Genomic DNA, 27,212 nt, shown 5'->3' with positions numbered 1-27,212 from the left:
TTATTTGGTATGCACATTCTAAGATTGTTAGCTCTTGGGGATTCTGGTATTTATAAGAGCTGGTGATTTTGTCACTGGCAAAATCCAAATAGGATCAACCAAAAAAGCTCATTAAAACTCAATTCTCTACTGCGTGCCTTTAATAAAAACAACAACAGAGCATGTAGTGTCAAAAGCTGTAGGATCTAAGAAAATCATGATTTATAGCTTTATTATACACTATCATTACAACACTATGAAAAACATTTTAAGATGCTTGGTAATTTTCAGCAAATGAAACGTTTATAGTCTCATCCAACTTTTACTGCGAATGTTCACAACACAGGAATACTCAAACATATTAAACTTAGCAAGGATTGTTTTTGAGGAGAAAACAAAATATCGGTATATTTGGTATTCCATGGCACTGCTTCGGTGGAAAATAGCTGGTATTCTGTAAAGAGAGAAAAATTGAATTTATATTCAAGTACAAATGAGTATGTGAATGTGTATATACAAGGTCCAGCAGAAGTAACACCTGTTTGAGTGCAGCTGGTAGGATAATAACTTACAGTTTTAATTTGAACACTTCACCTAAAATGTCATATGGTGTGCTTGAGTGTGATATTGTTATGTTACAGATTTACATGCTCATGATTTTGTAATGAAACATTTTGTAATAAAAGGGGGCATTATTTGTGCTGCATCCTGTGTTGTATATAGAAATTTCTATTAATATTTTTCATGTACGATAAAACTGAAATCTGAGGTATTTCTCAGATTTTCTCAATGTGTATAGTTTTAGCTATCATTTAATCCCTCTTTGATGGAAAATTTACTTTTTTATGACTGGATCTTCCAAAATTTTACAGTATATAACTATATAAAAGTGGTTTCCTAAAGTGCATTGATACCATCAAAACTTATGAGTGAAATATTTCAAAACCTACATAGTTATTCCTCATGTAATATTTATTTCCTTATCTATTTTCAATTAAATCATCCTATTATGTGTAACAGTTTATAAGTAAATGTAAGTCATCTGAACAAAGTAAGACCTCAGATAATCAGATGAGAAAAACAAAGAAAAATAATTATGTAACTTTTTTTACCGACAAAAATAAAATGAAATCCTAAGCAAACTAGTCTATATAGACCGTAATTTAGGAAATAATCCAAATAAAACTATTTTCTTGGCTTTAGAGAGGACTTTTTACTAAATTGAGCAAATCATAGATTATTCTATTTTACATATGTGAGCACTCTAATACTTACTTTGACGTCACAATCACAGATTTTTGCCATTTAGTATTAAACTACTTCTACATTATGTAAATGCCTCTACATTTGTAAAATTTTGAAAGTTTTTTTAAATTAACTCTTTGTTCTTAGTTCCTCAAAAAAAGAAAAAATTAAGAATATGTTGGCCTATATTTCTGATATGAACACAACAGGCTTTGTTGAAACAGGATTTAATGCCAGAAATAGTTTGAATATCTAAGTCCCTAAGTGTGCCCCATGAGCACATTAAATTTTCTCCCCACTTTTCTCATATTTGTAACTTTTACTTCTTTCTTGTCCAAATCAGTTGCTAATGCATAAGAACCACATTAAATAAAAGTTGAAAGAGCATCTTTGCTTTGTTCCTGACATAAACTGAAGGTGGGGATAAATTCACAGGTGGAGAGCAGGATGACAGCTGGGTGGGAGGAGGTTAGAGGTGGAGGGTTTGAGCAAAAAGGAGAAAGGACTCCTGGACACGGACAACAGTGTGGTGATTGCTCGGGGAGGGGTGTGTAAGGGGACAAATGGTAATGGAAAACATAGAATAAAAGTTAAATTAAAAAACTAAAATGTCCCAAATTGTTTTACTATCAAGCCTATACTAACTTTCTTTGAAACCATTATACAAATAATGTGAAGAGGAAATTCATCTCTTTTTTTCTCTCTTAAAACACCAGAAATTGATGTGGAATTTTACCAAAAGCATCTATTGAGATATCTATTGAGATAAAATCACAGCTTTTATAAAGAATCTTTGAAAATGAATCATTCGGAAGACAGAAATACATTCATTCTGTAAGTTCTGACCCATTCCTGTGGTCACCGATTAACACGGTAAAAACACCATTCCTTACATGCACTTGCACAACAAATGATGGTGAAGTCAGTGTCTACAAAATCAATTGTGGCACGGCCTGAGTACCGGGCCCCAGTACTGGCATTTCTAATCATATAGCCCCCACAGCTGCTTTCATTGTAGTATTTCGATAGAATAGTAATGTATACATGCAATCAAGTAATAGAAATATATTGAGCATAGTTTGAATTCTGAATACCTGAAAATGATAGAACATTTCAAACTGGGTTAAATTGTGAAATACATACCATTTCAAATGTAACCTTCTGATCTTCCATTGCGTGGCTGAAAAATAACAGATTAGTTATAAAACACTGAAACTAAGGAAGGAAATTGTCATAGAAATCAGCCTCATGATGATTTTGAGGTCTTATTTCTTTTTCTATGTAGTCTTGCTCCTTCAATTCCTTCTCCAATTTGTTGTTAGAATTCATTTTCAAAAGGCAGTTCTTGCCATATGGATCTCATTACCTCTACAATAAGGTTGAAATTCCTTAGTTAAATATTTCATTGGCTAATTCCTGTTGATTCTTCAAACTAATCTCTTAAAGCCTCTTTGTACCTCTTTCAGTCTCCAGTCTGGGTCACATACTTTTTTTTAGAAAACCATAGCCCTGGATTGAAGGTGCATTTATCATAGTTTTTTTTTTAATTAATTAATTTATTTATTTATTTATTTATCCATCAATATCTTGTATTAGTATGTAAACTCCTAGAGCAAAAGAATAGAATCTTATCTGGCTTTATATTCCCAGCCTTTGATAGATTGTTTAGCACCCAGTAAAAACTATTAGCACCCAACTATTCAATAAATAGTTGCTGAATGAATGGATGAAAATTTTCTGATAATGTATTAGAGGTACAAACATTTTAGAAAATATAGCTGCTTAGAAAGAAACATTTCATAGATAATTTGAACATGCAAAATACTAAACACAATGACAAAGTTTTGTCTACTTATAGCTTCCATTGTAGTTGATTCTTTTACTCTAAAAACTTGTGAAAATAGTCATATCTCTTTTATGTTTTTTAGTCATAACTCTTTTAATCTACCAAATAAAACATTCAGTACACAAGTCCTTAGAACTTAAGAGTGACACATGTTTAAGACGCTCATTTCCTACATGTGAAATTTTGTGGAACTAGGTTTGTGGACATGCAAATAGGTTAATGTCACTGCAGCATTCACAAATATGAGTAGCAGATTAGAGATTACACATACCATAATATTAAAGCAATAAGTTGGTGACAGAAGTGAATCTCAGACTATGACACTTGATGTCAACTATCTATAAATAAACTTCAAAACTCAAATGAGTTAATGTAAATAAATTCACAGTAAAAGTATTTTTCAATTTTGATATTAATTGATTTTTTAAAATACAGTATGTGCATACCCTGAATAAAAAGTAGCTTCGTCTTTGACTTGCAATAGGACCTTGTAATTCTTCCTAGAATTGAAAATAAGGATATTAAAAATCAAATAACAGGAATAAGTACATATTCTTCTTGAGAGTATTGTGAAGCTCAAAGTTATTTTCAACTATCATAATTAAACAAAGAGGGACTCAAGGACTTGACTGTATAATTCATAACAATAGCTAATCTTTGTATTTCTACCTGAAGAATTTCCAAAAACTAGCAGTATCATCAGAATCTTATATTTTTAAATAATTCCCTTATTAATATAAAGATTCTATTTGCAAGAAATTTGTCACAGTATGTACTCATCAATAAGTAGAAAGAGAAATGACAATAACTTTATAATTAACTATATTTAAAATCTCCTTTTAGCATTTTGTTAAAACAAAATAATTTCTTTTGAATACATATTTTATGTGCTAGCACAACAACAGGAAAAAAATGTAGAATTGTGTCAGAACTAAACTACATGATGTTTTTATAGGAATTTAAATAGAAATTGAGGGACAACTTTAGTAAACTATATTTCTTCAATGAGACTTCAGAAGAGATTTTTCCAAACTAATTATATTTATAGAAATGCTAATGAAAACAGTACCAAGTACGAACAAACCAATTATCTATACTGGATATATTTTGAAGTGTTTCTTTTTTTAAAACATTTCATTTTAAACTTAATGGAAAAATATTTAACATTCTATGTTTTCCATAAAATTGGTTCTTATATCAATAGGTTCTTATTTTCATCCACTACTTATTATAAAAGTATCAGGATGGCAATCACTATAAAATTTGCCAACAAGACTTTTTCAATTATTCCATAATATAAGTAAAATGATATTTTTAAATTCTAAGAAATAGCTCTGACATCTATTAAAACTCTGAAATCCCTGCTTTACAACGAATCTATCTGAAATTTTCAATATTTTAATACCTAATTCTCACCTTGACTATAAGTCCACTCAAATTACTTAAAAGATTGAAATTTTTCATATTTATAAATATGCACATAGAAACTATACCTGTATATGATTATATTGTAAAAAGTAGGACAAAATGTAGCTTAAAGCATGATAAAATCTAGAACTTTCACATCCAAATACACAGATTGTTTTAATCTTATCACTGGACAGAGAACAGTATGGAAAGAGAATCTGTGGGGATAGAAGTGAGGATGTCTAGCAAACAAAATTTACAGAATGTGTTGGAATGCACCAGGATCTGAAAGCTCCTTTTCTCTAAGAATCCAAAATACTTCACTGTCAAAAATATGTTTTAAAATTAGGTGACTTAGGCTCGGCAAAGCTAACAGTACTGTAATTTTATTTTTCTATTCATGGCTTACATTCTTTTCTTTCGTAGTTGCTAGGAAATTTGTCTTGCTGCAACATAGGAGTTATTCTTTGCCCAATAGAACATCCTACCAAGTCACAGTTTATATTTTTAGCTAGTTGTCTATAAATATAGTATGAAGTGATCTAGCAAACTCATAATTTGTTGATACATTTTAAGAAACTGAATATTTAAATTGGAATTTTACACTATTCATAAGTCAAGCAAACTTCAGAGAGTAGAATTAATTCAAAAAAGTGTATATTACTTCTAGAAAGCTTGATAATAACTGATTTGATTCTTCTCACACTGGAAACTCTACAATTTAAAGGGGCTACTACAATTTCTCTTACATTTCTCATTCAAGCTGGCAGCAGATACTAACCTCTCTAGAAGGTTAATTTAAGAATGTAAAGAATTAAGGGAGGAAATAATGACCAGAAAAATAAATTTTGAGGAATTTTTTTCTAAACTGTATGCATTTTTTAAAGTATTTGAAGAGTTTTGGTAGTCCATAAAGAAGAATAGAATTGAGATGGCATTTAAATTAAGGGAAAATATAACAATAAAATAACAAAAGTATCCAAGATTAGACTATAAAAGAAATAGTGAAAAAATATTTGCCAAGACAAGAAGTTAGAAGAATCTATTGTAATTTCTAATCTCACTTGCTAGAATGATCTTGGGATCACCTTTAACCATTCTGAGTTGTTTTCCCATTAGTAAACGGAGGATAACAATATTTATATAAGGACCAACAGAGTTGCCAAAAGAAAAAATAAGACTGAAAACTATAATTATTGTAACAATCTGGGGCATTACTTAAAAATAATACCTAGAAACTTTCATCATTGAAAGAATTAACATTCTTTTAAAATAACACTATAAACACAATTTCTAGTTTAGAAAGCAGTTAACAAAGTTATATTTATCTTAAACATAGATACTGATTTTGGACAAGACTCCCACAATTAATTTCTGATATATTGACTTCTTGAGGCTAAAGTATTACTTTTACTAACACTTTAACACTTGGATAGAAAGATTGCCATCCTAATCTTTCTATACATACAGCCATTTGCCGACCTGTATACAAAAGGGCAGTGAGTTGCTTTTTTGCTTTTTTTCTTACCTAGAGACTAGGCACACTGGCTGTGTCCTTACTTAAATCAAGAATAGGTTTTCTCACTGGGAAAGGAATCTAATCCCAGCTTTCCTCATTGCTCATAACTTGGCCTAGAAGGACCATGCTAAAGGGAAGGGCAACAAATTTTTCTTCCTGAGTGTGACACCACTCTGAGAAACGTATGCTCTGAGGCTACTTGACTGTTTACGTGGGGCTTATCTTGCAAAGAGCATCTTATGAAACACAACTGGGAGTTAACAGAAGAGCCGCCCCACACAGAGTGGCCAAGCAAACATGCAGTTTGTTTACATACGTCCACTTTGAATCTCTTCATTCTTCTCTCATGCAGTTGAGGAACGAGCTGCAGCAACGGATGCACGACAGATGACTGAGAGACACGAACACACACACGATGAGCACAGAGGCTTCTCAGCATTGGGCATAAAGACGGTTTCCTACTTGTTTTTACCCGCTACACTTGCTCCAGACCAAACAGAACAAGAAAGATGTTATCTCAGACAGCCTTTTGTGAGCATTTCAAAGAACTGGGGAAAATAAGCCAAGAGATGGACTGAAATTTGGTTGCTCTATGCTAGGATCTTGGTTGGGCATTACGTTGATGAAGCACTTTTCTGAGAGCATCAGTCTGCCATGAGCTACCAAGAAGCAAAACACCCACCTGCATCTCTGGCAGGCAAGAAGCAGTGTCTGCTTCCAGACTTACTCAAAATGATTGGGGGTAGATAAAAATGCCTCTGGGAGAATCAGTTTTTTATTATTAAAGTGTTTCTCTAGAAGATTATACTGTATAGATATCTAGTAATCTCTTTTATAAATTATATAGTTTATTTAAAATTCAACATTGGAACAAGACGACAGGGGACACAAAAAATGACAATGTGTTGTTGATAGCGAAGAATATGACTAAGATACATTTTCTCAAAATGTAAAGATGCAAGCAGAAGAAAATGAAAGCACATTTGATTGAGACGTGTGGCTACCTGCTTTGGTTTCATTTTAAAGGCATGGCTTGAATTGAACCTTCTCGCAAATTATTAAAACCCCCCATCAAATGGATCAACATTGTTAACCAATTCAATCTGCATTTGCTTTTTAAAGCCAGTATAACCTAACCTGAAACTCCTCATAAGTAAGATTTTCAATGTGATGAACTTTAACACTGAATTTAAGATTACAGTTCCCTTTCCACCGGTATCCACAGGTACATACTTGTTTAAAATACACTGTGCTCCTCAGTCTCAGATTGGTCCATGGTAGCAAGTCACAAGCTTAGAGAGATTATTATAGTGGATTATTAAGTATTCTAATTGGAACACCAAAGTAGGTTCATCAGCATTTTTAAAAGCCACGCATAAAAAGAAAAACTACCACTAAATCAGATAATTTAGAAAGTGAACTGAATTCAAGTTATTGGTATCTAGCTAATCTTAGTAAATTCTCACACTAAATGCAGTAAATGCCTAATTACAAATAAGGAAATCTTAGGAATAGAAATGGATATTTCCAGTTATATTTAATTATATTTTTAACAATAATCTTTTAAAATAATTGATAAAATGCCTTTGGATAAATCTATTTTCCCTTGCACTAATCATCATCTAAAACAATATGTTTCACTTAATCATTTGGGGTTTTTTGTTTTGTTTCATTTTATTGACCTCTAGAATGTAAATTACATGACAGCAGGGATTTCTTTTTTAATCTCCTATTTTATTTACTGCTATATTTCTAGTACCTACAACTGTGACTAGCACATAGCAGATACTCAGTGAATAATTGTTGAATGAATGAATGATTTTAATATGCATGTAGTTATTGAGATATAAAATAAATGTATAATAAATTTGAATACTATTTGTTCATGCATGTATAAATCTTTAAAGTAAAAAAAATCGTATTCTAGTTCTATTTGATAAACTGCAAAAACAGGTTTAGGAAAAAATACCAGTGATTACTCATAAGAATTAATCCTACAACTTACCACAACATTTGAATTGCCCAACTTCCGTGTCTTGGAATAATGAAATAAGAACTGTTTAAAAAAGAAATAATGAGATTCACTATAGATGATTAATGTTTTACTTTATTATTTTTCAATGTATATGTTTGTGGAAATCATCTTACCCTTTTGGTATTTATTTTTTCATCTGTTTCCTGTTGAAAAAAGATATATAACTATCATATTATGCATAACATAAAATGATAATGTATGTTATGTGTAGTATATAATATAAAATTTATAATGTGAAATTTTCATTAAGTTTTAAAAACATATGACATGTTACATGTAAATTATAAGACTGAAATTGGTTAAGCATATATTGCTCTAAAAAGAAATGAGAAATTAAAGACTGTTCATGGTGTACGAGGTCCTTACTGCAGCATCATTCATGAGTGAAAACAATGGAAACATCCTACCAGTTCAACAGTGGTGGACTGGGAATGATATCCTTACATATAAAATATTCAGAGAAATGGACTAGAAGGAATCACATGAAAGTATTTGTAGTTGTTATCACTAAATAATAAGATTATACGTTATTTTTGCTCTCTTCTATAAACCTTTCTATTTTCCCCCCTTCCAAAAATCTGTCTTTATAAATGAACCATATCATTCTTTTTGTTGTTTTTGTTCTGTTTTGTTTTCATTTACTTTTAATATAAGAGGAAACTCATGGATAAACACCATTGTCATTTCTTTTATTTTAATCAGAAGAAAAAGGTTTGGAAAATGTCACTATTAAAAACACTGGGAAAAATACAGTCAAAAATACTTTCAGGAAACATTTATGGTTTCAAAAAATCAAGCTTTCTTTTAGCTATTATATGTGAAAGGCATGACAGAATGTACCAATAGTCATGGTTAAATTAGAATTGCTAATGAGAAATATAATTCTAAACTTGAGGCTTTTATACTTAATAAGATAGTTTTAAAATAAGTACATCTATAAGATACAGAATATAAAATAAAGTATTGCTATTATGCTATTTTTCAAGTTCCCTCCTATCTTCACTTCAGAACAAAAAGCTCTCCCAGAAGAATCAAGTAATTTTCATTAGAAACCAAGGCATCACAATTAGAATATAATTTTCAAACTGACATTAACAATATAGCGTGCTTTTTTTTTGCACTCTTAATGTCTTTCTAACAAAAAAAGATGCATCTATTCTCCAACTGTAGTGAGTCAGGGAGAGAAAAGAAGCCAATGAACCCATATTTCTCTCACCAGAAGTAGATACTTCACAGGGACATATAACTTTCCAATTGATGCTTGTAAACTCCATGGATATGACCTTAAATTCTCAGACATCAGAGAAACTGAAGTATTTGTTTCTTACCCCAAATCAGCTTATCCTCTTCAAGCTCCTCTCAGCTTACTTTTTAAATTGGGTATTTTTTCCTCTAGTAGGAATTCCAAGATGCCAATTTTGGGCAATTTTTAAAAATACAGTAATTTTTAAAATTACTGGGCAATTTTTTGCCTACAAATAAAACAATGTTTCAACCTTACCTGGGGTTTTGGTAGAATCCCCATAATCGTGAAGCAAAGTTCCTCCAGTGCATTGGATGCCTAATGGAAATGAGAAGACACACAGGCTATGCTTCTGATTTAACAACACTTGCATAGAAGACACAACCATAGAATGTTAGGGACACATGGATGTTCCAATTATGCACAATAGAATCCTTCCTGAGGCCCAGTGAAACTCTATTGGAATCTCTCAATTTCTCTCATGACAATAACTTGGCTCCTAAAAGTAAAACCTTCCTTCCAATCAGGGGGAAAAAATGCAATGTGCTGTATATGTGCACTAATTAAGTTCTCCATTGTGGAGGGCTAAGTTCTCGGACACATAGTTCTCAGTACTTGCTAAGACTTCATGGAATTCTATGACTGACACTAATGCAGGCAGTACCAAAAGAGGGATTATTCTTCCCAGTATGTAGCAAAGCCTGGATGTACATGCAAAAGCTCTGAGCCTCACTGAATATTACTCATTATTGGCTAATTTGAAAATCCTGCAACTGCTTGCAGACAATGGGAGTGGGAAGGGAAGAAACCATGAATGGGCCCTAATCTGAGTTACCACCCTTCCAGGCTGCTGACTGCACACCCCAGGAGCAGGTTTTCAAAGCATCTGAGTGCAGAAGTAGGGCAGGGCTCTCTGTGTTTAGCAGCCAGCTGGGTGTGGTGAGGAGTCGCACAAATGGACAAGCAGGGGCGAAACCTACTTTGCACAGAACTTAGCACAGTAGTACCATGAACAACTGATTGCTTAATACATGCACACAGGAAGTAATGAGGATCTGGAACCATGGGGGTGATATAATCAGTGGTTAAAAACAGGGGCTACCAAGTTGAGCAGCCTGCACCTCTACAGCAGTGCCAATTTCATCCTACTCCTTATTAGCTGTGTTACTTTGGGTTGGTTACCTAACTTCTGTAGACTTCAGTCTCTTCGCCCATAAATCAGGGATGACAACATTGCTGCAGAGAGCTCTTGGAAGGATTAAATGTGGTTAAAGCTCTTAGTACAGTGCCAGGTCTATAGCAATTAGTTAACAATGGTGGCATTAAAAATGGGTGACCTGTAAAGCTTGATTTACAGCTGTAGTTACTCATCATTTAGAAGACATATCAAGAGGGTTGTTCAGGGCCACCTATATCCTCAACTTTTGAACAATAGTACATGCTTAACATGATTGGTTGGAGTTAGGAATACAGTTGGAGTCATGAAACAGCTTCTCTGAACATCCTTCCTGGCATAGGAGGTCTGTTTTGCTCTCTTCCACTTGTTTGCCTGCCATGCAGTTCATTAGGCTATTTATTAATAATACTAAATTGCTCATATTTATATAGTGTTTCAATAAATTTCAAAACACTTTCTCATACATAATTCACATCCTGTCCTTAAAACACAGTGTAGGGTATACAGGAAAGGAAATACTATTCTCATATATAAAACAAGTAAGGTTTCAAGAGACTGTTGTTTGCCCAATACCACATATGTCCAGCAGTTGGTAGAGTGTGGCCTGTGAACTAGGTCTTCTGGCCTTTATATATTCCTGCGTGGAGCTGGTATTGACTTACAACTATGTCTGGCAGTCAGGTGAGAGAGAAAACAGTGTGAACACTGACACATCCTTTCCCACTGTTTCTCGTCAGGGATGGAGACACAGGTCACCCCATAAAAATCTGGAAGTAAATCCCTGGAACTCCTTTTTATGGCCCATCTAGAAATGCTGCAAAATATAAAACCATAACAAAACTGTCTAGTGATATAATTTGTCAAGATGTGTCTCTTAATTTGAAGAAGAATAAATTCAGACATACGAGTATCTCCTTAGAAAAGATATTCTAAGCTGGATAGAGGCTTGGCATCAAGATTGAAGTTTGACAGGAGAAGTTTCAAAAACAAATTACGTTTTCTCCAGCAACACTTTACATGAAGCCGTTATTTAATTAGCTACAACTCTTGTTTAAGGACTTATTTTATACTAATTCGTAATATTTTATTGTTTCATTTTAGACCTTAAAGATCCTTTATTTTCTATTTGATAAAAATGTTTTAAAGCACTATTCAGATAATCACATAAAAAATAAAATAACAGTTAATGTGAAAATCAATGATTTTTTTAAATTGTATCAGGTATTGTAAAAGATTTCATAATTTAGCAGCCACATCTCAAAATGTACATAGTATTTGAATTCAATGAAAACTTAGTTTATCCCGATGGTGTTTAGATGAGTGTTTTAAAATTTGTCTGTTTAGTACTGCAAACATAAAAGTGATTCTGAGGGTGTTCCTGAATTTCTAATACAATGCGAAAGCTCGTTATTTCATATCCATCACATGTTACATAGCCATCAATGCTCCTAAAGTAATTTGAATTATTATTCATAAAGAGGTCACCTATTATGATTCTGGTGCTGCTCCCAACTTCCTTCAAGTGATCCTCTGCAGACCAAGGAATGGCTTGAGACAGAAGAAACATAGCCTTATACAAGGCTATCTGTCTCCACACCAGCCACAAGGACACTCTGGAAGGGCTATGAAGGACATGGAACCTTGGCCAGACTATGTAGTGGGTAGCCACGCCCAAGGCACACCACTGATTGCTCTGAAAGGGTCAAACTGAACCCCTGCTGAGCCCTCTGCTCCATCCAGAAGTCTAGTGATACTGATGTAAAAAATCAAGACACAAAGGCTAACACTGCTGTACCTAACTCAAAGACAGAGCTGTAGACAGATGGTGTGAGGAGGACACACTTACACGCCACTTTTCATGTCTCCATGTACAGGAGCTAAACTAACGCTCCTCACTCCCCACCCGCTCTTAGCTCTTTCCTATGGGCAGAGGAGTGAATTACCTGAGAGATGACTGACAGGAGGAAACTGGGCATGCTCCATTCAGCCCTTTCCTCTTAGGGAGCCAGCTCTCTGGCCAGCTGTTCTTGTCAGGTCTCTTCCCTGTGGTAGGAAAGCTGATTCTGGCAGGAGGCCCAGAGTCACTGTCTAACCCAGTTTAATTCTGGGCATACTTTTAGCAAACACACTTGGCATCAGCTCCAAGGCCATATTTATAAATTGACTTTTCAGTTACAATGATACTTTGACCTCTGTAAGACTGATTCTATAAGTTTCCCCCTCCATGGGTTTCAAATTCCATTGAGGGACAGGATATTAGCCCCCAAATACAGCAATAGACATAGTATTTCTAACCTAACACAGAATTTGATTATGAAATCAGCATTTTACTTTGCAAAATATGTATATATTATCTGCAAATCTATTTTACTTAGAAATAAAAGTCCTGGCACTTTACAACATAAGATCATAGCTCTGAACATTACCTGCAGATGATATGATAATTTCTAATATGCTGGCGTGTTTTAATAAGCCCATAAAGTAATGGCAGATCCAAAGGGCATAATGGATGTTCAGCACCACACTAATGCCTCCATCATTACAAAACACTCCCAGCTGGAATTACCTGAGACTGAGATCCAATGGACAGGAAAGACGAACAAGCAGCACCTATCTGTAGAACACAAAAATGCAAATTACATTTTGAAGATAGACAGACAAATAGCAGAAAATGGAAAGCAAATTTTATAAAGTCAAGTTACCTACATAATAGTAATCGAAGTTCTGTGACAAGAGTGGAGAGAATCACAGGGGAAAAGGGGAAGGACTCACATGAACAAGTATAAAGCACACATGGACAATAACTAAGGTGGGGGGCGGAGATGGGACGGAGGTGGGGAGCACTGGGGTGGGGCAGGGCTGGGAATACAAGACAGAAAACTGTACTTGAACAAGAATTAAATTTTTAAAAAGTTAAAAGAATTAAAAATTAAAAATCATTTGTTTCCTTTTAAAAAAAAGAAATCTTGGATTTGAGAGAGAGGAGCCTTGTAAATTATCTAAGAAAGCCCTGAAATTGGGATTGTTTCAAAATTCACTCCAAGCCACAATAGGTAGATGTTCCCAAGAACAATTTATAATGATCATCGGAGAGTATAAAGGTACTTCAAACACTGAGAGAAAAACTTGCTATATTCTACAGCCTGAGAAATGTGAACAACGACTTAAAAATGGCCTTGGCATTAAGGAGCACCCTGCAGTCATGTGGTTCTTTATGACACATAAATCTAACCACACCATCTAAATTCAATGATAGCAGCATAAGTGCTAAATTATAAATAGCATGTTGAATAGCATGCAGTAAAAACTCTTACACAACCAGGGCAACCTACCAGTTTGCTACCAAGGACCCAGCATTAGAAAAGGTTTATTGAGTTACAGTTGGCAACTTGCTATTCTGAACTTTTGTGCTAAAAAGAAAACCTGAAAGATTTTAAACTGTGATACAAGACATATTAATCATTTTTAAAACCGTGTTGAGAAGTTAAGCACTAAGCCAAATGTCTGAAGTTTTTATATTTATTTCTTTGGTGGCCTTTTAAAATGGAGTTGGGAAAAAAATGGTACTGACTCTTGCCTGTCTGGGGTCATTTAGCTGGAGTCCTGCTTATGACATAATATCTCAGGGGTCCCTTTCTAGTTTCAGAATCCTCTGTTGATCAATTTAATTTAATTTCCAATTTCCCACCAAACTGAGGGGGTGGGGATTATCACACACTCCATAATTTCTCAAGCTGCTCATTGGTTCCAAGTTGAACATGTCCTCAAATATATGATTCTCTAATTTAGAGATTAAAAAACGTGTCCAGTATTATTGCAAACATAAGCTTATTTATGTCTCTCTCCTTCTTATCCTCACTGAACTTGTCATCTCTATAGGTCACAGATATTTGGGAACTGTTTTATTCCACTTGTCCCTTGCGCCGACCCACTGCTCCCTCCTCCATGCCATACCTGGAATCACGAGTGGAAAGACACATGCACGCTCACAGTGATGAATGTGAACCTAACTTGCCCAGAATAAGTGTTTGATAAATCTCATTGAGCTAAATTTAATTGAACTTGTGGAAAAAAATATGAGAAGTCAGCTGAGAGGGGAAAGCCAAAAAAAGATACCCTTTTAAACTTTGAATTGTGACCTGCAATTTTAATTTAAGCTTTGAATTGATACCAAGGTGTAATAGATTAGCTCCAAATGATAGTTCTAGTGATTTAGCTGGGTAGGAAAAAGCAGTTCCTCCTGAAATTTTTGTGGTGCTTAGGTACTGAAGACACCACATGCTCGGGGGAGAGCTGTTCACCGGCAGAGCAGACCATGCATCTGTGTGAGATCGCCCTGTCCAGGAACAGAGAGCTCTTGAGCCACAAGATTAACTAACGGGTACATCAACGTTGTTTGAATAAAAACATCAGAATAAGAAAAAAACGCCAATTAATCAAATGAAGAGATAATTGCGAAGCTTTTCAGTCTTTGTTCTCCTTTTTACAAAAAGGCACAACAGCATTGCTCTCCTGCTCTCCATTTGGGCAAGCATTTGTTCGTTTTACTCAGCTATCAGCCCTAATGGTTGTAAGTGCCACTAATTGCTTTGGAGTGGTCTGTAGAGCCCACTGATGAATGTTTGGAAATGTATTAACATGTAACTGGCATTTTTGTTTTTTACAGATTGATGCTGCTTATTCATCTTTCCGGTCCATTAATTCTCTGTATATGGGTTGAAAATATGTATTTCTAGTATTTTTAGCATCTTAACTCCTTTAAATATTTTTTTCTCTAAAAGAATGTATAAGGCTTTTACATCTTTGAGTTTTGCCCAGCATTATCACCTAAAATGTCTTTTCAGAAATTTCCCACAGAAATATAGATGATTTCAAGCTAAAATAACTATTTCTGTATTATACATTATTTGTTGTCTAAATTATTTTTCATCTTGTTTATATTTTTCTAATGCATATTTTGATATAGCAAAGCAAAGATCCTTGTAATAGACTTTACAAATTTCTGTGCTGTTGAAGACTGTTTAGTGCTTGGCCCTCACCATCTCATCTGTCTTGTTTTCCCCTTATATGTACTGTTGGGGTGGCTAGGCACAAAGGTATTCCCCTCAGTTCACAGCACACTATCACCATCAGACTTGCTTTAGTTACTTATTCTTTCTATATTTCCAGTTCTTACTCCTATCCCATCCCCCCATAAGCAACTCTTCTAATGTAGTTGAGGTGGAACCTCCAATTGCTTAGGTCCTAGAAAATCTTACTGTTGTTTTGTGCACATATATGGTACTTCTTATTTTTTCTATAGTACTATACTTTGAGATCTATCCATGTTACTGGGTACTTCTAGTATGCTGCTTCGAGCTGCCGTAGAATATTCTACAATGTGCACCCATGCCATGTTGCCCGCACATTCCCAATGATAGACAGCAGGGTTCCCTCCAATCCTTCCATTACTTCCTTGTATCTGTCCTCCACGTAGAGATCTGAAGGAGAGTGTCTTCGGGTTACATACCCAGGAGAGGTAATGTTAGATCATGGGGATATCTAGGCTGCTTTCCAGATGGCTCCGGCGTTGACATTCTCACCACCAATTTGTGAGGGTCCTGTCACCCCACATCCTTGCTGACCCTTGCCATTAACTATATTTCCATTGTTTTTTGCCCAGATAATGGGTAGAGAGTGACATATTGTTGTTGTTTTATTTTTCACTTTATTATTAGTAATGAATTTGAACAGTGGGTTAGATGCTTGTTGGTCTTTTAGGTTTTGTCTTAAATTGTTCTATCCTTTGACTGTTTTTACTTTGAATTCCCATCTTTATCTAAATTATTTAACAGGATTTCTTAGGTTTTCTAAAATTAATCTCTTATTCATGAGGTCTTTTGCTGAAAGAAATCTTTATTTTTCATGCAATTCAATTCACCATATGTTTGGCCCTATGATTTATATTTGAAGTTTTATTTAAGAAGTCTTTCCCTGACCCTAGCTAACAAAGATATTTTCCCAGTGGAAAATCTTTTCTATTAATTCCATAATCTTACCCTTTATATTTACATCTTTAACCCACTTGCAGCCCACCTTTGTATAAGGGGTAAGTTTTACTTTCCTCCATATAGTGAGGCAGTTTCTCAATCCTCATTGGCCAAAAAGTCTGTCTTTCCCCACTGAATTTTAGTATTACTTTTATTGTAAGTCAAGCTTGTGTGTATGTGAATTTCTGTCTTAGGTTGGGTCCCCCAGAAACAGGCCTTGAAATAAGTATGTGGATATAAGTAGATTTGGGGGTGGATGATCCAAGAAGCATTACTAGAAAACTGGAGAAATAAAACAAGCAGAAGATGAGATCAGGCACATTCAGGGTAGTATGGCCATAAAAAGCAGAAGTGGTAGGTACAAAACACGCAGGGCGAAGTTAAGGATATTATAAGAAATGGAGAAGCCAGAGAACTTATATGTATGACCCATGGACATGAACAAAGGGGGGGATGCTAGTGTGAGGCGGTACAGGGTGGAGGGGAATAAAGGGGAAAAATGGAACAACTGTAATAGCATAATCAACAAAATATATTTAGAAAGAAGTAAAACAAGGAAAAGGAGAACTCCAATCAAGGGAATGTTATCAAGCAGATTACCACTGTGGGTAACTGGGGTCAATATGTCTGGGGAACTCCGGGAGCTGTTGCAGAACTCAGTTACCCCAACTGGGCTCAGGTATTTAGCTACCGACTCCCCTGGGTCACCAACGAAAAGCTGCCCTCAGTGGGGCACTTACTCCCAGCATTTCTGGTCTGCCCCAGCACAGGCCAGGTGGGCAGAGTCACAGGGGTGTGCAGTTAGAAGCGGAAAGTTTGGAGTGCCCCAGAATGGTGAATGTCCCAAATCTCAATTATATTCTTTCAGTTTACCGTGATAAGTCCCAAGAAAGGTAAAGTTTTCCACTAACTTGTATGAAGATAATTCTTTACCTCATTCCACAATTGTAGTTCTTGTTCAGGCCGTAATCCTTGAGGTGATATTGGAGCACCTAAAAATAAAGTTGTACTCACATGTTAATTTTATAGTATTTCTTCTAAAATTAAATATATATATATTTATTTATTTATTTATTTATTTATTTATTAGTTGCTTAACAGTGGGGATATGTTCTGAGAAATGCAGTGTTAGGCGATTTTGTCATTGTGTGAACATCACAGAGTGCACTTACAGAAACCTAGATGGTAAGGTTTAATACGTACCTAGCCTATGCAATATAGCCAATTACTACTCCTGGGTGACAAACCTGTATAGCATGCTACTATACTGCAGAATATTGCAGGCAACTGTAGCACAAAGCTATCTGTGTATCCAAACATATCTAAAGTAGAAAAGATACAGTAAAAATACGGTATAAAAGATTAAAAGTGGAACACCTGTACCAAACACTTACCATGAATGGAACTTGCAGGACTGGAAGTTACTCAGGTGAGTCAGTGAGTGAGGGGTGAGTGATGTGAAGGCCTAAGACATTACTGTCCACACTCCAGACTTTATAAACACCGTACACTTAGGATGTACTAAATTTATATAAAAATTTGTTCTTTCTTCAATGAGAAATTAACCTTAGCTTACTGTAACATTTCTACTTTATACACTTTTGATTTTTTTAGCTTTTGACTCTAATAATAACACTTAGCTTAAAACAAACACATTTTACAGCTGCACAAAAATGTTTTCTTTCTTTACATTCTTATTCTATAGCTTGTTTCTGTTTTTAAACTTTGTTTTGTACTTTTGAAACTCCTTGGTTAAAAACTAAAGCACAAACACACACAGTAGCCTGGGCCTACACGGGTCAGGGTCATGGACATTGCTGTGGTCCCCTCCACACCTGACTTCCCTGGGAGATCCTCAGGGGCGATGACATGCCTGGAGTTGTCACCTCCTGTGATAACACTGCCTTCTCTGGGCCACCTCCTCAAGGATCTGCCTGGGCTCTTTTGGAGGAGGTGTCACTCTTTTCAGAAATATGTCCACATGGTTCGCCTGACTCATTTCTTCTTTCTTCCATCACAGATCCCTTGTAAGCAGACGGCGCATCCCTCTCTGTTAATGAAAACCTTTTGGTGTTGGGTCCACATTTTCAAACATTTTCAGGAGCTTGTTCAGGTCTGTAGAAACTTCTTTTAAGCCATACACTGTGAGTTTTCTTTGGGGTCCTTCTTCTTCTTTAACATTTTATTTATTTATTTTCAGAGAGGGGAAAGGAAAGAGAAAGAAAGGGAGAGAAACATTCATGTGTGGTTGCCTCTCACTCGACCCCCACTGGGGATCTGGCTTGTAACCCAGGCATGTGCCCTGGACTGGGAATCAAACTGGCAACCCTTTGGTTTGCAGGCCAGCACTCAATCCACTGAGCCACACCAGCCAGGGTAGGGGGTCTTCTTCTTTTTCTTATCTGGCAGGTGCCTTTTCTCTTGCCTCTTCTCCAGCTATGCATTCCTGTTTCAGGTCCAACAGCTCCTCATTAGTCAGTTCCTCAGGAACCACCTCTAGAAGCTCTTCAAAGTCAGCTTTATCCACATTCAAGGTAAAGATGTCTGTCATCTCAAAATTCTTGATTTTTGCAACCTCCTCATCCTTAGCAAATCCTTTGAAGTCATGGACAAACCTCTTAAGTGTCTTCTTCAAGATGCCCCGTTCATACACTCCTTGGTAACATCATCTGAAGCCCAAGCAAGTCCCTGATGCATTCGCAGATGTTATAATCATTCCAGAATTGCATCAGCGTCTTCTGTGTCTTCCCCAGTTGCAGCAATAGCCTGCTCAAATGTCCTCCTCATATAACAAGCTGAGAAAACTGCTATCATTCCATGATCCATTGGTTGGATCAAAGGAGTGACATTTGGAGGGAGAAACACCACTTCGATATTGGGGTGAAGATCATCAGTAAGAGGAGGATGTCTGGGAGCATTATCAACAATAACCAAAGTCTTGAAAGATATATTTTTCTCCAAATAGTACTTCTTTTCACTGGCCTAGTAATTCAGGAGGGCAACTTGGAAGAGAAGCTGGGTCATTTACAATTTCTTTAGATCTTCAGTCTAACGCTTTCCCCAGTGAGCTATTTCGGCAACTCCTCATTTATAATTTCCAATTGCTCTTGTGGAACACTGGCAGTGTGAGCCTACTGATATGCTTGAAGGCCTTGGATTCTCACTGCCTCAGATCACAGAGGATTTCAGTGTGTAGCCTGCAACATTGCCCCCAAGTAAGATTGTCATCCAGTCTCTAAAGGCTTTGAGCCCTGGCATTGACTTGGCCTCCTTATGGATGCAGGTCCTTTCAGGCATCATTTCCAGAACAGGGAGGTTTCATCCATATTTTCCACCACAATAAGCTTATCTAGAGTTTTCAAAACTTCCTCAGCTGCCTTACATCAGCACCAGCCAACTCACCACTCACTTTCACATTGTGTAACAAATAACAAGTCTTGAATCATTTAAACCACCAAGAGCTAGTAGTAAATCCGACATTACAGTCAGGTCCAGCCTTTTCTTTCTTTCTTTTTTTAAAGTATATTTAATTGATTATGCTGTTACAGTTGTTTCAATTTTCCCCCTTTGCCCCACTCTACTTGGTACCTTCACCCCCTCCAGCATTCCCCACCTCCTTAGTTCATGTCCATGGGTCATACATATAAGTTCTCTGGCTTCTCCAATTCCTATATTATTGTTAACATTCCCCTTCTATTTTGTACCTATCAATCATGCTTTTTAATTCCTGTACCTTCCCCCCATGCTCCTCCTTACCCCTCTCAACTGCTAACCCTCCAAATTATCTCCATACCTGTGACTCCGTTCCTGTTCTGGTTGTTTCCTTGTTTTTTGTTTGTTTGTTTGTTGTTTTCAGATTACATTGTTGAGAGTTGTGAACTTGTTGCCTTTTTAATGATCATAGTTTTGATCTTCTTCTTTTTCTTAAATAAGTCCCTTTGACATATCATGCAATAATGGCTTGGTGATGGTGAATTCCTTTAGCTTTACCTAGTCTGGGCAGCCTTTTCTTTAAACGCTGCAAACAAACTTTTTGCTTTGGCTGTGATCCTCCTGGTGCTGAGCAGGTTACTCTTCTGTGTCTGGTCTTCAACCCAGACCGTTAGAAGTTTGTCCATGTCTGTCATAGCCCCTTCTCATTTTTTGTTAGTCTCGTTGTCTTCAGTGAAATAGATCCTCTAACAGCTTCCATCACTTTGTTCTTGTTCTTCAGGATTGGAGCGATGGTGACATGGGACATGTGTGACTGGTGAGTAATAGCCTTCACTGATTTTCCACCTTTGTAGCCTTTCGCTTTTAATTTTGTTTTCAGGTCAATTGCTAAACACCACTTACTAACAAGATTAGCAGTGGACTCTGTGTGCTTAGGGGCCATGATGAACAAAACAATGTGAGATGAAATCAAGCACAAGAGAAAATGAACAATCAAGAGATGTGGTAAACACGAGGCGCATGAGGCTGCAGCTGGAGTAACGTGACACACTGTTTTATAGCCAACTTTTTATAAGTATAAAGAGTACACTCTAAAGTAATGATCAAAAGAACAGTATAGCAATTACACAGACCAGTAACAGAGTCTTTTCTTATCATCATCAAGTACCATGTACTGTCCATAATGGTATATGCTATACTTTTATACACCTTTTACATCAGCATCATGGCAAACACATGAGCAATGTATTGCACTAAGGCATCACTAGACAGTAAGAATTTTTCAGCTCTATAATTATTTTACGGGGCCTCCATCATTGACTGAAAGGTCATTATACAGCACATGACTATAGTATATCATGGAGTAATATATCTTATTTTTCACTGTACATCACTATACTCCTCTTTCAACTACATATTTCAGCATTTGACTTAGTATAAGAAGTCAAAATAATTGTTAAATAAATCATGGTTTATTTCAGAATAAACCATTATTCTTAAATTATTTATTTAAGAATAAATGATTATTCTTTCAGGAAAGAATCATTTACTATATCTACACAAAAATGTGTACATGAATGTGCATAGCAGCATTATCCATAATGGCCAGAAGCAGAAAAAAATCCAAATATCCATCATCTGGTGAATAGGTCAACAAAGTGTGGTACACCCAAACACTGGACTGCTATTTGGCCAAAAAAAGAAATGAACTACAAATGCTGCTCAACTTACAACGGGGTTACATACCAAACATCACAGGTTAGCCCAGCCCACATTAAATGTGCTTGGAACACTTACATTAGTCTACAGCTGGGCAATTGTTTTGCGTTTCACCTCAATAATAATTGCCTTTCTTGTTTTGTTCACCATAAGCAGGAGACACAGATGGGTGTTTCGTAGCCATGATGGGATGCAAAACACAAAACACAATATCGCCAAAATGGTAGCAACACTGTTTGTTGTAGAGTGTTGGTGTTTACCCTCACAGTCAAGTGGCTGACTGGAAGCTATGGCTTGCTGCCTCTGCCTAGAATCATGAGAGACTATCATACCAGACAGTATTGCTAGCCTGGGAAAAGATCAAAATTAAAAAATTCAATACATTGTACTGAATGTATGTTGCTTTGTACCATCACAAAGTTCAAAAGTGTTAAGTGGAGTCATCATTAGTAGAGGATGGTCTGTACTGATATGTACTACGACAGAGCTGAACGTCAGACATATCAGGATAAGTCAGACAAAGCCAAATACTGTATGAGTCCCTTCACGTGGGATTTCCAGAAAAGACAACTCTGCATTATGGAAAGACTAGAGGTCGCCTGGAGCTGGGAGTGGGAATGAATTTGAAGGATTCTTCAACAAGCAGGGCCCTGACTAGAAAAGGATACTTCTTATTTTAGTCTTGGGCGCTTGATCACTTATCAAGTGATAGTTTGTTGCAGATATCCAAAACGTTCCTCTGTTATAGGAAATTTCCTTATTTATTTTAATATTGCTTTCTAAACAGCAAACTGTTTCCATCCACAGAATCTGACTGGCCCTTTATCTTCCCATTGCCATCACGTACTCTGCTAACTCATTTTTGCTAAGGATGCTACTCTGGTTGACACTATTTTATTTTCCTCCGCCTTTGTGATGTGTTTTGCTGTTTTTAGATACATCCAGTGGCATCTTCTGTAACAATTAATCTTCATACATTGTCTCCCAGTTTTCTTTATCTGTGCCATGCTTCCCCCTCAGTGCCATCTTTAGAGACTTGGGACTAGGGCAGATTGCACAGTGTATTCACTCTCTGCCCACCCCATCACAACTGTAGAGAGGTAAAATTAGCTTTTCATATCAATAGCAGATCTGAAGGGGAAGAAGACACAAAAGGATAGTATAGGAAATCTCTGTGTACTGATGGGTTGTGTCTAATCCCTTTGCTTGAGAAATATTGGATATATTTATGAGTCAACTGATCAGACAGTAGGTATGCTTTTTGGAAACAAAGCCCAAGACATCTTTTTAAAGAAAACAGCTGCTGCCTTCCATAGTTTCTGTTCAGTCACCAGCAGCCTGAAATTTCCCCCTCTGCTCCCCAAAACAGTTATCTCTCACTGATACAAAAATCACTGCAAACATATAGTATGTAACCTGCTTGGAAAGTACATTTGCCTGTCAGAGAAAGAAACCTCACTTTTAAACTATGATTATCTGCTTCCCTGCTAAGATAGATAAAGACTGCCTTCCTAATTTTACCAATAACAAATTGAAAATATGGCCGGTACTTTGCATAAGTCATCACTGCCGGCTATGTGATATGGAGAAGGTTTAGGTCTCCAAGCTTCTGACTGCTTAGATGCCAAAGTCAAATTACCTTGTTTTTCAAGCAGGGGACCGCCCCCCACCACACCCTCTCCCCCCAGGAAAGGAGAAAATGCAAACAACTAAAGGGTAGCAATAACATAAATACAGTGGGAAAAGAAAAATAGCTTTGGTTCCCCACCTCTACCAGAGCTGGCTGAGTGCCCTGAAAGGTCCCTGTGGTTGCGGCGTCAAACCCCCGTGTTGTGAGCAATGATGAAACTCTGCTGTTGCTGGCAGAGGAGGGAAGCAAGGAGCGCTTGCTGGGGAGTTCCAAAATTCGCCTTCTTAGGGCAGTGTCTGCCCTGAAGGATGGCCCCCTCCAGGTATCTGGAAAGGTGACCTTGAAGGTGATCTCCTCCCTATGAGGTGCGCTCTACTCTACCTTGTCTCCCACGCTTCAGACCTCCCTCCCTGCCCTCGTCTTTGCTTTTCCCACTTCTTTTCCCTAATCCAAGCTCAGAAGTCCCTACTGCTATCAAATCACGTCCGCCTTCCCTGACTTTAGCTGTAGCACTGTCTGAAAGCCTGGCGTGCACGCTCGACTCTCCAACACTGTATTTTTTTTAAATCTCTATTCCTTTTCCTGATCTAATGCCTGAGACCTATAAACCTCAGAGTCTCTCTTACCTTCAAAACCGCTAGAATAGGGCCTGTTTCACTGCTCAAGATTATCTGAACATAAGAGGAGTATTCTCCGAGTTTACCTCGCACCATCAGCAAGTGAACTAGCAAACTCACTCTAGTTTCGAGTCAACCATCAATCCCTCCAGTAATTGCAATCAATGGGAAATAATTTTAATGTTCACTCCTTTAACTCTCATTACCCCTGGGCCATGGGGTCTGGATATCCCGAGTGTGAGGGAGCCCTCCAAGTTTCCATTGCCGCTGGCTGTCCCCTGCCTGTCAGGCACCAGCGCGGGGCCAGGGAATACGCTCCAGCCGCGCCACTGGCACCCGTTCCGCTGGCTGCCCGCGCCTGTGGTCCAGGGCAAGAGCCTAGAGAGCCCCGCGGCCAGAAGCCCAGAGGCGAGGCAGGAAAGGGGGCGGAGAGAGCGTGGGGAGCGGTGCGGGAGCGCCTCGAGTGGAGGGGCCAGCTTACCTCGGCAGACGCCCGCGCAGCAGGCGAGCAGCAGCAGCAGCAGCACCCGGAGCAGGGATCCCGTAGCCCCTGGCCCCGGGGCCGGTCCAGGGCGGCGGTTCACTGCCGGCAGCATCTTGGCGCCTTCAGACGGCTCGGGGTCCGCCCTTTTCGCTGCCCCACACGGTGCCCTGATCTTGCTTCTGTGTCCCTGGAACTCGGAGCGTGGGGCTGGACAGCCTGACTGACCGCCGTGCGGGCGCCAACTTTTAAATCTCGCGGACACGTGGGCTGATGGGCGCATTCCCCGGGCGGAGGAGGGAAGCCAGTCACCTGGCAGTCTGCTGCCCTGGCCCCTCCGGCGTCACTCCGGACCCGCCGGCCGCCCCCGCTCCACCCCCAAGCGGACTCGCGGCCGCTGGCCTGAGCTGTGACTCAGGCTACCACGCACTTCGCTGTCCCCACCCTGCGGGCTTTGGGGAAGGGGAGAATGGAATTCAAACGATGAACGCCCGTGCATTCCTTTCTTTGGAGGGGTTTGAGTAGGGGGCGAAGGAGGGTGTAAGACCAGGCTGTCCGAAGAGGCTGGGACTTTTTAATTCGTATGTGGCTCCATTCTCTTTTACTAGCCTGACGGGGACTCTCCTCGTTCCTCACCCTCCTGGGGAAGCCATCTCTGCCCAGCACTGTGGTGTCCCCTCTCCCAGAGTTCCTTAGCACCTCTGTTCCATTCACTGGTTTACCCCAGCTCCTAGCAGTGCCCGGTGCATTTTAAAACAACACTGATTCAACGGTAATGTTGATGGTCCCCCAGGTTCCTGCAAGGCCTAAGACCATTTGGGAAAACGCAGTTGTCTCTTAACGAAGGTCAAGAAGAAAGGACTGCGGGGTCCTTGACCACACATACATTTCTAACAAGTCTAGAAGGTCTCTGGCTGTCTGATGGCTGGATTTCAAGCCTAAGGTAATCCCTTTTCCTATGCATTTTTCGCTACTGTCACTCCCCAGCTGTTGTATCCTGTTTCTAGGGTGGCCTGGCTTTCACAAACCTTGTCCTCTTCTTAATTCCTAAGTGGAACCCGTTACTCACACCCTCTCCGAGGACACTGCCTGATAAGGCTTTCATTTCCTTCTACAGAGAAAGGGAAGGCTGCTCTTATTTGACCCCCTTTTGAAAGGAACACTGAGGAAGGAAGTACATTAACACAATTCTTTTTTTACACGGTTTAATTAATTAATTAATTAATTAATTATTACAAATTTTTTATTGTTTCTCAAGTACAGTTTTCTGCCTTTCCCCCCACCCTTCCCCACCACCTCAGTCCTCCCTTCCCCCCTTCTCCATTTCCACCCACCCCTCTTGTTTTTTTCTGTGTGTCCATTATAATTGTTCCTGTAAGCCCCTCACTTTTTCCCCCCTTTATCCCCTCCCCTCTCCCTTGTGATCACTGTTAGCCTGTTCTCAATTTCAATGTCTTTGGCTATACTTTGCTTGCTTGCTTGTTTTGTTGATTAGGTTCCTGTTAATGGTGAGATCATACAGTATTTGTCTTTCACCACCTGATTTATTTCACTTAGGATAATGCTCTCCAGTTCCATCCATACTGTCACAAAGGGTAGGAGCTCCTTCTTTCTTTCTGCAGCATAGAAGTCCATTGCATAGATGTACCTAGTTTTTTTAATCCATTCATTTACTGATGGGCATTTAGATTGCTTCCAGCCCTTGGCTATTGTAAATTGTGCTCCTATGAACATTGGGGTGCATAAATTCTTTTAGATTGGTGTTGCATATTTTCACTGATATGTCCCCGAGAGCAAGAGACATAAAGGAAAGAATAAGCAAATGGGATCTCATCAAAATAAAAAGCTTCTGCACAGCTAAAGAAAACAGCATTAAAATAAAAAAAGAACCAACCATATGGGAAAACATATTTACCAATGATACCTCAGACAAGGATTTGATCTCCAAAATATATAAAGAAATCACACAACTCCACACCAGGAAGACAAACAAACCAATTAAAAATGTGCTAAGGACCTGAACAGGCACTTCTCCAAGGAGGACATACAGAGGGCCCAGAGACATATGAAAAGATGTTCAGTATTGATAGCTATTAGAAGATGTAAATTAAAACCACAATGAGATACCACTTTACACCAGTCAGAATGGCTATCATAAACAAAGCAACAAACAAGTGTTGGAGAGGTTTTGGGGGAAAGGGGACCCTAGTTCACTGTTGGTGGGATTGCAGACTTGTGCAGCCACTGTGGAAAACCGTATGGAATTTCCTCAGAAAACTGAAAATGGAAATGCTTTTTGACCTGGCAATTCCACTGCTAACATTTTTTTAATGATTGTTCAGTTACAGATATTTTGCCTTTTCCCCTGTTGCTCTCCCCTGCCCCATTCCTATCCTCACTCCCACAGTCAATCCCCCCTGTCTGTGCCCATGATTCCTCTCTTCATGTTTCTTGACTTGCCCCCTTTATCCTCTTTGTCCTCTTCTTTCTTCCCTTATACCCCCCACCACCACTCTGGTCACAATTCAAAAGAACCTATGCACCCCAATGTTCATAGCAGCACAATTTACAATAACCAAGTGCTGGAAGCAGCCTAAGTGCCCATCATCAGCAAATGAGTGGTTCAAAAAACTGTGATACATTTACATGGCAGAATTCTATGCAGCAGAAAGAAAGAAACAGCTCCTAACCTTCACAGCAGCATGGATGGAACTGAAGAGCATTATGCTAAGTGAAATAAGCCAGGCAGTGAAAGTCGAATTCCATATGATCTCACCTATAAGTGGAATCTAATCAACAAAATGAACAAATGAGCAAAATAGAATCAAAGACATGAAAATAAAGAACAAACTG

The 27,212-nt window shown here is 37.9% G+C and overlaps 1 protein-coding gene across 1 annotated transcript; it reads right to left on the bottom strand.

The window, feature by feature from the left end:
• Positions 1 to 252: 252 nt before the first annotated feature.
• Positions 253 to 24,676, bottom strand: NMU (neuromedin U). The gene is made up of 10 exons (XM_037034156.1): positions 24,360 to 24,676; positions 17,414 to 17,472; positions 13,018 to 13,065; positions 9,533 to 9,592; positions 8,145 to 8,174; positions 8,002 to 8,052; positions 6,313 to 6,387; positions 3,517 to 3,570; positions 2,368 to 2,404; positions 253 to 433 (listed from the first exon to the last, which is right to left on the bottom strand). The coding sequence occupies exons 1-9, from the start codon at positions 24,640 to 24,642 to the stop codon at positions 2,372 to 2,374; spliced, it is 693 nt and encodes a 230-aa protein (XP_036890051.1). The 5' UTR covers positions 24,643 to 24,676; the 3' UTR covers positions 253 to 433; positions 2,368 to 2,371.
• Positions 24,677 to 27,212: the final 2,536 nt, after the last annotated feature.

The sequence above is a fragment of the Sturnira hondurensis genome, unplaced genomic scaffold (genome assembly GCF_014824575.4).
Source record: "Sturnira hondurensis isolate 20B ecotype Veracruz unplaced genomic scaffold, ASM1482457v3 Scaffold0022017, whole genome shotgun sequence".
NCBI classification, from domain to species: Eukaryota; Metazoa; Chordata; class Mammalia; order Chiroptera; family Phyllostomidae; genus Sturnira; species Sturnira hondurensis.
The sequence above is the reverse complement of the archived record's forward strand: the minus strand, read 5'-3'. Positions and strand labels throughout refer to the sequence as shown.